Source organism: Sitophilus oryzae, unplaced genomic scaffold, assembly GCF_002938485.1.
Source record: "Sitophilus oryzae breed Bouriz unplaced genomic scaffold, Soryzae_2.0 scaffold_1100_pilon_pilon, whole genome shotgun sequence".
In the NCBI taxonomy this organism is placed as follows: Eukaryota; Metazoa; Arthropoda; class Insecta; order Coleoptera; family Curculionidae; genus Sitophilus; species Sitophilus oryzae.
In genome coordinates, this window is record NW_022145728.1 from 930 (window position 1) to 11962 (window position 11033).

Here is an 11033-nt window from a genome sequence, read left to right on the forward strand (position 1 = left end):
GTAAAAGTGTTTTGGTGTGTTGTGGTGATTTAGTGTTTTTTATTTTGCTGTGTAACACCAAAGGTTCCAACCCTCAACTGTAATCTTCGATGGCTTCACGGTCAACGGAACTGAATCTTAGAGTCCTCTTTCCGTCGGCCATGCATGAATACATGTATAGCATTATACTACTTCCTTAATATTTTTTATTCAAAGGCTGAGACAAATCTGTGTGTGGCATCTCTAGTTTCATAAAAAAAGTAGCACAGTGACGTAAAAACCGCATCTTTGTATCTCTATTCATATACAATTATACAAGAACAAATTGTTCTTAATTTTGAAACCAAAAAATCTGTATTAATTTTACAATATCTTTACTGAATTATAAAAAAAAAACAGACAAGTTTTAACTATGTACTTACCAAGATCACTCTATCACTTTTTACTCTCTCGAACTCGTTCTCATCGATGTGTTGCACGACCAGACCGTCGCTCCCCTATTTTCAGTCTCATTAGGAACGATAAACGTCAACCGCACGCCCTCTACCGTCTCGCCATCGTGTCGCTGTACGATCGGGGCGGTTCGGGAAGCTCGTCGGCTTCGTTCGGGTCGGTCTGCGCAAGATAACTGGGTCCGGCGGACAGTTGCTGCGCATCTGTGTTCGTGTCGTTGGCTTCTGCGTCGTAGGCGGTTTGCATCTGCGGTGGTTGGGCTTCGTCGTTAGAAGTGTGTGTAGCGGCGAATGACAGTCAGTAGCATTTCTTCGTGCAGGCGCATTTGCGCACTACGTCGATGTCTTTCGTGTAACGGGTGCCGTCGGAACAGATGAGGCGAACCTAGAATAGCATAGAGTTTAGACACATATTAATATGTCAATCAAAGATACGTAGGCGTTTTGTATTTCGTCGAACAAAGAGATCCAATTTTATTTTGAAATAAAAATTTCCAAAATATCTAAGCTAATATAAAACAACTAACTATTCTCCAACTATCAAAATTTTAAAACATTTTCAATAACACCTGAATTATAATAATTAGTCTTTATTACTCTGGTATTATTGGATTAATTTTTATATATAATTTAAATGTGTCAGACTAGCCGATTCTGACGATGTCTTTCTATAGAATACCTACTTTTTTATACTATGCAAATTATTAAAATTGATTTCTCACGATACTGTTATTTGATTTGTAAACATCTCAGAGATAGAAAGACACTTCAATTTTTCTAATAGTAATTGTAGAATTATTGTTAAAAAAAGAACTAGTCTGTGAAAATATGGGCTCTGGTTAATTTACCTTTCGTCGTTTACTTTTTCTAGCGTGACAACAGCTAGACCCACAAGTCCCAATACATTTCGCTATTTTCAAAGGCTTCCTAGACCTGCAGCCGTTTTCTGAATAATATTCTCTGACTTGTTCCTTTTTTGCAAGTGGGAGCTAAAATAAAAAGGACATAAATACATACACGAAGTATTATGTTATTTACTGAACATATTTTTATTTTAACTCGAGGTACAAATGAAAATTAAATGATTATTGAGATATGATATGATGTAAAGTTTATAATTTGCTATGAATATAATATAAATGATTACTAGAGATGTTTACTATTAAAAATGATATGACTTAGTAGCGTGTAAATGAGGACAATTAAAGCTAAAGCATATTACCACAATACCAGCTAATGCCCCACTGGTGATATACTTACTCTCTTCCTCACCTTGCTCGCAGTATTTGCCCTTGTATCCTGGTTTGCATTTACATACGTATTCTCCACCTGTAGTCTCCAAACATTTACTAGAAAATTAAAAGCATACTTAAGAAACTTGGACGATAATAACATTTACTAAATCACCAAAAAAATACGACTTAATAATAGTACATGAAACAAAACCAAAGGAACTTATGATATTTACCTGTCATGTTTACATTTATTGTTAAGACATGGATCTATTGGTGGTGCAGGTGGTTCTTCAATCATCTCATCCATTTCGTCCTCCTAGAATAAAGTGTCAATGGTGAACCACTAGATAAAATGTGATTGTTTCAAATATCTTACCTGTAGATCGTCGTCGAACTTATCTTCTATCGATCCACATCCTGGTTGGACCTTTTGCTGAGTTTTTGCATTACCAAAATCGACTTGCTTGTGGTTTATCCATACTTCTTTCATGCAGCCTATATCAAAATAAATATTTCATATCAGTTTATAAAATTCAAAGATGCCAATGATAAACAAGTAAAATTTAGGCTGTATTCCGTTGCAAAACTAGGCGAACCAGACCGGTAAACTACGGTAAAGAGCGGTTCCTGAAAACATCGGTTTGATACGGAACGGTTTGGTAAAATACTGGAAATGCCAAATGTTGACGTTTTCTAAATTTCAATACCTTCATTATAAAATTTATCTTTTATGCATTTTTAATGTACCTATTCTCTGCATTTATGTTTGCTTCTTTTCAATGGAGTTTAATATTGAAAAGTACTTTATTAATAAACTGTTAAACTCGTTAGGGCAGCTCAAGTGAAGATTTGCAGGTCCAATATTAAACAGATCAATAATAAATATAGAAATCTAATCAATATTTATATTTTTATAGCTTACAAAACATTCACGATTACTTGTTGTCTTGTTTTTCATGCTTTCTTTAAAATGTTCCTGACTTTAAGAAACAATGGCTGCATGATAAGTTTAAATGGTCCTAAAAATTCATTCTATTTAGTTAATGAAATTTATTTACCTTTACTGCCTACCTCCATTGCTTTTGGATGTAAATACAAAATATTACAACAAATTTTAGAAATTAAATGAGAATTTCGCTCGAACTTCCAATATTTGCTTGATTTCTCTCACATAAATGACATTTATTGACAAACAAAACTAGAAAAATCAGCCTTCTCGGGCTGGTTAGTTTGGTGAAAGTTAAAACCGAATTTTTCAGGAACCGTGTCCCGTAGTAAGAAAACTTTCAGGAAACTGATAGAAACGGAACATAAAACCATAACCAAGGTAAGCAACGGAATATATCCTTAGATGATCAATTACACATACAACATGATCAAAAAGTTGAATGATCAAGCGTGCTATAATATTTTTGAAATTACATTTTGTAGTATCAATATTTAGTTTGCTTTAGGAATGTAACTAAATCGATAAAAAAAACAAATACTAAAATTTTGATAATGGTGACATCAAGAAGCAATCTGAGATTTTCAATAGAAATATAAAAATACAGAGTGTAATAATATTGGACTGGAACATTCCTCAGTCTACTATTATTTATAATTGATATAGATAAATTAATTTTTATCTCAGCAAAAGAGTTGAACCAATCAACAAATCTAAGTATTAGATTGAGCTTCTACAGACTCTACAGTGTGAGTCTTAAATCAGTGCAAATATTTTCAGGGCTGGTATTTCTCGATAAAAGAAATATATTTTCTCTTTACCGTTTTTCAAATAACTCTAAAACAACCGAGTTATTTCTTTGAAAAGTTCCAAAAAAATATATTTTTGCTTAAATTTTGAGAACCACTGGCTCTTTTCTGGATTTTCTTTCTGATAAATTTAATCTTTGAATCTTTCTTATCAAGAAGTTATGGTTTTTAACTAAAAACTAAAAAAACAAATTCAAAGAATTTTTCAAAAAATTCCAAATTTTAAAAAAAAATCGTGAAAAAAACCTCATAATCGTGTTTCTGAGGTCGAAATATACTGCCCCTAAAATATTTGCACTTATTTAAGACTCGCCCTGTATAATAAATTACTTATAAGTTTTAAGTATGAAGTGAGAAACTGCAAGAAATTGTATAAAACTTAGACAATAATAATATAAAGTGATACTATAGTAAGCAAGTTAACAAGTGGGCACCTACAAATAGGTGCGTATCATAATTGCTTTAATTATGATAAATAAGTATGTTAACAATATAATATGCAATGATACTAAAAATCGTAATAATACTACAAATCTTCAGTAGTAATAATAATAATAACCAATATAAATAATAACTGATAGTAAGTTCTAAAATCTAAAATATAAAACTATTTGGGAATTAATCAATTTTAAATTTGATTCAAAGTTTGTCAGTGAGACTATTCATTGTGTTAATTCTTAATATCATTTGACCAATAGAATGAAACTGGTATTATTATAGTAGACATTATAATGACAAATTTAATGTTTTCAATCATTCTATTTGGGATATAATTAAGAATCAAAAAATGTTAGTTACAAGCTTTAAATAAAATTTGGAATGGATTTATTCCTAATTAGTTTTATAATATATTATTTTCTTTATTTGAAACTCATATTTCAGATAACCATGTTGATATAATTTTAAGTAAGCTAACAGAGGTTTAACAAGTGGACTCCCACCCCAATATCTGCGTATCATAATTCCTTCAATTATGAAATACAATTGTTATGTTGTTTATTTTTTCTTATTTATACGAACTACAAGCTTTCGGATAGGTATATCACTATTCCTTATTAAGTACTCAATATATGCAAATAGTCTTTAATGGAGCTCATCAAGTTTGGTATGTACTTACCATTAAAACTGGTGAGATTTCTCAGGTGCCAGTCGGTGTAAGCGTGCTCTCCTGGCTCTGGAGGTATCCCTCCCAGATACATGGGCGTTGTCAGTTTGAGGTAATCTTTGGAACCGTCGTTTATAATACTCCTAGCTAGACCTCGGTCTACTCTTAGCGTGAAGTTTTTCTTGATGGCTATCAACTCCGCTGTGTGATACTGACCATCCGGAGACCATCTCAAAACTGCGAATGAATCATCAAAATAATAGAAAATATTCTTACAGAAATGTATCTATATGTATATGGCTAAATATTGATTAAAATTAAATAGTAAACGCTTGATTAAAACGCTATAGAGAACAAAACTACTCTCTGAACTGTTAAGCTAGCTTACCTGTACATAGTAGAAACTGGATAGTTTCCCACGTTGTAGCTGACCCTTATCCTCCCACTAAATAGCTCTACAGCCAGATGTTCGTTCTGTCCATCGTACATCAGTACTCCGTTCTCGTTGGTGGTCGAGAACACAATCGTAACATTGGCCTCTGGCTTCGTCCTCAAGGGTTCTAACTCAACGTATGAATTGTTGTGCGTGAAGCTTAGACTCGTGAGATATTCGCAACGCTTGCCTAATAGAAACAAAGGTTATTAGGATTTGGATTTGAAGCGTTAGTATTACAACAGAAAAAGTATACAACACATAATGGAAAAAAAGCCTTTTAATTTGTTGTGTCAGTATAAAATAAAAGGGGTATTGTAATGGCAAAACATTTTCCGATGCACGTTATCAATTATATCGACATTGACATTAAAGTCTATAAATCTGACTAAATGAAATTTTGGCAAAAATGTTTAAATTTGTTGTATAACTTAAGATACAGAGCTGCTCTTCATTCTACTTTTATTTAGATTAAAGCTGTAAAAATTAGTTTAAACCGAGATTTTATTATCGTTATGTTGGTTACATTGCGCCGTGTTCAGCAATGTTGTCCTTTACTATTTGACAATTATCCTATTGTCAGTCATTATTTTTTGTATAATATCGTGTTGTTGTTGAATCTTTGTGAGTAAGTCTCGTTTTTTGCCTATTTTCATAGTCTTTTTTTTTTAATTGACTCAATTGAAGCGAAATTTTTGAGTTTTTGTATTGTATTTCTTGAACTTGTGTGTTGAAAATATGCCGAAGCGAAGAGTTTGTAGCTTCCCTGTTTTTTAACTATTTTGAACGAGAACGTGAGAATAAAGGTCACAATAAAGGTCGTTTATTACCCTTGACTGCAGTCAGAAAAGTAAGTTTGATTGATAAGCACATTATAACACTTTCAAAGTTTGTTTTATTAAATTCTGTGATTATTAGTTTGTGAATTAATAGCAGCCTCTTACTTGTTATTACCACTGATGGCGTTGTAAGATGTACATCAATACACTTCAATACATAAATAACCCATAATAACACTTATAATGAATCTTCACTTATAGTGAATCTTCATAATGGACTAGTTTACAAATGAATCAATTAATCACTAAAATACTAGTTATTAAATTAAAAATAAAACCTAAAACTCTTTAAAAAATGATATAATAAATATGTTGTTTGTCAATTTTAAATTAGGATTCATCTGATAAATCCATCACAATCTGGCAGCGCTGTCGCTCAAAGTTGATCACGTGCATCGGAAATTGTTTTGCGATTACCATAGTTAAATTGTGTAATTTCCAATAATATTTTTTCTTTAGATAGATAGAGGTTAGGAAAATGGTGCTCACTGAATATCCTGGTGCACATTTGCACAAGTAATCGTTCGATCCGCTAGGCTGAAAGCAGACCCCGTGCACGCAATCGTGGTGTTGACAGGGTGAAGTTTGTGGATACATCATGGCCACTATGGGGCTGATCTCGCAGAATTTGCCGGTATAGTCGCCGGAACACTTGCAGAAGTACTCGTTTATTCCATCCACACACAGAGCCCCATTCTATAAATGTCGATTATATCAAAAAGTAACCGAATATGCACTATACACATATCTCTTCTGATTTACTAGATACATTTATACAGGGTGCGTCTCAAAAGTTGTTCACCAACTTTTTATTTTTTATATAAAAAACGAGATTTGGTATGTTAGTACATGACATAAATTAGGATTGATTGACGTATTCAATGGTTTTGGCTACTTCCTGTTTCACCGGAAATGACTACAATTTTTGATTTTTAAAATGGCACCCTCGGTATATTTTTACTTTATTCGATAATAAATGACACTCTGAGTAGAATGACATATCATATGTTAACTTTTAACATTTTCGCATATGGTTTATTTAAAATGTGGTTCATAACCACAATTTGATTCGAAATACAAAGTCTTTGGTACCAAATTGTTCGTAAAAAATGCTTATTCCAAATATGTTAATGAGCCACCCTTGTTCCATTTGAAAAAATTGATATGATTAAAAAACGATTATTTGTGCATCTTTTAATCCGCCAGGACAAGACACGAAAAACTATTTTTCGTGTTTTCTTGATTTAATTTTTTGAAAGGTTTCTTTATTAAAAATTAATCTTTTTAACACAGCCATAGCATTCTAGATTGAAATTTAAAATAAGATTTTTTTGTAAGCGAAAATGTCAAAAGTTGACATATGATACGCCATTCTATTCGGAGTGTCATTTTCTATCGAATAAAGTAAAAATATATCGAGGGTGCCATTTAAAAATCAAAAGTTGTAGTCGTTTCCGGTGAAACAGGAAGTGACCAAAAACAATTGAACGCGTCAATCATTCTTAATTTATGTCATATACTAACATACCAAATCTCCTTTTTTTATCTAAAAAAATAAAAAAGTTATAGGGGTGAGCCATTTTGAGTGCGTCTCAAAAGAATATGAGACACCATCTATAGATATACAGGGTGTTTCGAACTATATTCCAGAAACTCGGGCAGCATATTCTGCAGATAAAAATAAGTAAAAACGTTCGTATAAATGTGTATCCTAAAATGCTTAGTTTCAGAGATACAGGGTGTAGAAGTTTTATTTTTAATTTTTTTTTGAATAAATTGATGATAAAACAGTATCTGTTGAACTTCTGACACAAAAACATTTCAAATTTATTATTTCAGTCTAATAACTATTTAGCCAGCATGTTTAATTTATGTGAATGATGACAGGTATTGATCATTTCCAAATATCTCGTAGCGATTTTTACCAAGATACCTTTTTTTCGTAAAAAACGTCCCAAATGTATATTTTTTTACTCAGCAGTTTTATACAAGTACAGACAAAAGTTATTACACTTCAAACCAGTTAAAACATATGTAGGTGGCGCTCTCTACAAGTAGGAGTCATATTAACATCAAAATCAAATTTATCATGTTAAAAAACTCCCAGACACCAATTTTCATCCAAATATTAACGTTACTTCAAAAATTATTTGAAAAAAATCGAAATAAAAATGAAATTTCTACATCCTCTATCTCCGAAACTAAGTATTTTAGGAGGTACATTTATACGAACTCTTACTTATTTTTATCTGCAGAATATTCTTCCGAAGTTTCCGGAATACCGTTCGGACCACCCTGTATACAAAAAAGATATGTTTCTTACCTGACACATGTGATTCTCGCATTCGTCTACGTTGGCGGAGCAGTTCTGGCCCTTAAAACCAGGTAGACACTCGCAAGTATAATAACTATCGTGATCGACACAGCGAGCGTTATTTTCACAAGGGTTGTACTGTTCAGTACAAAAGGGAATTTTTCTCTCGCAGTACTCGCCTGGAATGTACAATCTTCATGACAATTATTTTAATGAAACCTCTAACATTTTCTACTAAAATCTACCCTAAATTACACTCTTTTCACTTAATTTTCATAAACTATAGAGTGATCTGGCTAATTCTCAATATTATTCCTTTCTACGACTAAAAATTATTACTCACTCATTACATGCATTGAGATAATTAATTGTATTAAGTCATTTTACATAATCCGTATTTATAATAATATTAAATGAATGTCATGCCGGGTCCAAACCAAGCAGACAAAACAACGACAAGACAGAAACATTCATGTTTAACGACAAAATTGCGACAAATCCAATATATTTCTGTGACATTTTTATCTCATTTTTGTTTTGTTTCAAAATTCGGAGACTTTTCAATGTCCCGTCTCGAGTCGGTAAAGATCAAAGTGTTTAGTTTTGTTCGTATATTTTACGACAAGTTGTCGGGGCAGTGTGGATGGCGTGTGCTGCCAACACTAGGAGACTAGTGAAATCACACATTGTTAACAAAACTCATTCGCAACAACTAGACTTTTGACTTTGTTGTACTTTTGTCCTTGCGGTGTGGACAATTTGTCTCAAGTTTGTATTGTCAGAATTCCCCATTTTTTGTCTTGTTTTTGTCTCAAAATCGTATTTACTTTTTGTCGCCTTGGTCTGGAGCTGGCATTATTGTTACAAAAATCTCTAAAGCACAATCCATGAAAACCATAACATTTGTCAACTTTTATTTATCATTAATTTTTACTTTTTATTGACTCTAACAAATTTGATTTTATTGGACCTGTGGTTAATTGGCCTAAACAAATTCGTATTGCTTTTTGTGAATGACATTTTACTTTTTTAAATAATATAATATTATTTTTATTGCCAGTTAAATCCCAATTAAATCAATGTGACGTTATATCGGATATAGCCTGTTCAGTAAAATATTCTATATATACACAGAAGATCCAAAAAATATCAGAAAAAATTAATATATCTACTATGGTTACCTAATATTACTACTATTACTATATTCTTTAGCAAGATATACTGTTGGATATCTATTGTACTTAAAACACTACTACTATTTTAATTGGTTAAAATATAAATCTAATGAATTCTGATGGCAAAATATCTATAGGTACTAACCCATGAATCCGTTGAGACATTTACATTCGTAGGAGTTGACGAGGTCGACACAGGTGGCGTTGTTATCGCATTTGTTGTTGACGCAATCGTCAATGTTCGTTTCACATCGAAGTCCACTGAAACCGGGAAGACACTCACAGCTGAAATATATAAAGACAATTATTAGAAGACTGATGTTTCTGTAGACGAATATATAAACTCTACGGTAATCGCAAAACATTTTCCGATACACGTCATCAATCATATCGAAATTGCCACTATAGTCTATAAACCTGACTAAATGAAATTTTGGCAAACATGTTTAAATTTCTTGTATAGTTTAAGATACCGAGCAGCTCTTCATTTCACTTTATAGAGTAAATGATTGTAACATATTTTATTTAGATTTAAGCTGCAAAAATTAGTTAAAACCGAATTTTATTATCCCTCCCAAGTAGCATTTTCACGACTTGCGAGCACATGTTTACTAAACACAACGTTGGATTAGTTACAAAAAATAGTTAGCTTCGTACCTTGTACCCATTAGTATTTTTCAAAGTAGAAACAATGCATTTATCAATAAAGTTGTTTGCGTTTAACTTTTTTGCTTTGGGTAACGAGTTACAGAGTCGGTTAAAGTCAGGGACGCGCCGTCCATATGGGCAAGGTTGTGCGGCGCACGACGGCGCCAAAGCCCTAAGGGCGCCTGCGGTCGCTGATTTTAAAAAATAATAAAACCATTTTTTGAAACTTATCAACAAATTAACATAAAATTTAAGTAATACTTTTATCTATGAACGCTAGTGGTGAAAATATATTATCCACCAATGTCGAGCGCCGCGCCGCTGGTCATTGGAAATTTTGGCTTAATATTATAATATTGGAGAAAGGCGCCTACCCTTATTTCGCACGACGGCGCCGAAAATACTTGGCGCGTCCCTGGTTAAAGTGTTTCAATAATTATGATCTTCAAACATCCTCCACACTTAAATACTTTTGTTTTGTTTTCTTTTACTGCCATCTGGCATATGCCTAAGTAAATCATAAAAATAATATTTTTACTATAATTATCCCAATTTAGGATAAAACGCGACTTAGACGCCATATTATTATAGTTTTGTATTTCTGTGAATTAGGATTTCAAACAACGTTGCAGTTTGTACTAAATTAGGCTGCTAGCCAACGTCGGTATCCAACGTCGTTTCGACCCAAAAATTATTCTCCAAACTAGTGCAGACTAGGGTTGGCACGAGGTTGTGCCGACGTTGCGCCCCGACGTTTGTTTGCGTGACACAACGTTGTCCCGACGTCCAAATGCTGCTTTGGCTATGTTGGTCACATTGCGCCGTGTTCAGCAATGTTGTCCAATTTGACAATTATCCTAGTGTCAGTCATTATTTTGTATAATATCGTGTTGTTGTTGAATCTTTGTGAGTAATTCTCGTTTTTTTGTCGATTTTCATAGTATTTTTTTAGAAATTGTGCTTTTAAGCACAAACAGTACTTTTAAGAACTAAATTTTCGAGTTTTTATATTGCATTTGTTGAAATTGTCGAAGCAAAGAGCTTGTAGCTTCCCTGTTATTTGAAAACTATTTTGAACGAGAACAAAAAAGGTCCTTT

The 11033-nt window shown here is 32.7% G+C and overlaps 1 protein-coding gene across 1 annotated transcript in view; it reads right to left on the reverse strand.

Annotated features, from left to right (window-relative positions):
- Positions 1 to 729: 729 nt before the first annotated feature.
- LOC115880947 (protein slit-like) overlaps positions 730 to 11033 on the reverse strand; it is a gene marked incomplete at its 5' end in the record, with an annotated part of 22872 nt that continues 12568 nt past the window's right edge. Inside the window, 10 exons of the mRNA XM_030898289.1 lie at positions 730 to 816; positions 1280 to 1420; positions 1654 to 1780; positions 1900 to 1982; positions 2043 to 2161; positions 4539 to 4763; positions 4973 to 5149; positions 6305 to 6494; positions 8122 to 8291; positions 9433 to 9572. Of these exons, the coding sequence (XP_030754149.1) occupies positions 730 to 816; positions 1280 to 1420; positions 1654 to 1780; positions 1900 to 1982; positions 2043 to 2161; positions 4539 to 4763; positions 4973 to 5149; positions 6305 to 6494; positions 8122 to 8291; positions 9433 to 9572 (1459 nt within the window). The remainder of the gene's footprint in view (positions 817 to 1279; positions 1421 to 1653; positions 1781 to 1899; positions 1983 to 2042; positions 2162 to 4538; positions 4764 to 4972; positions 5150 to 6304; positions 6495 to 8121; positions 8292 to 9432; positions 9573 to 11033) is intronic.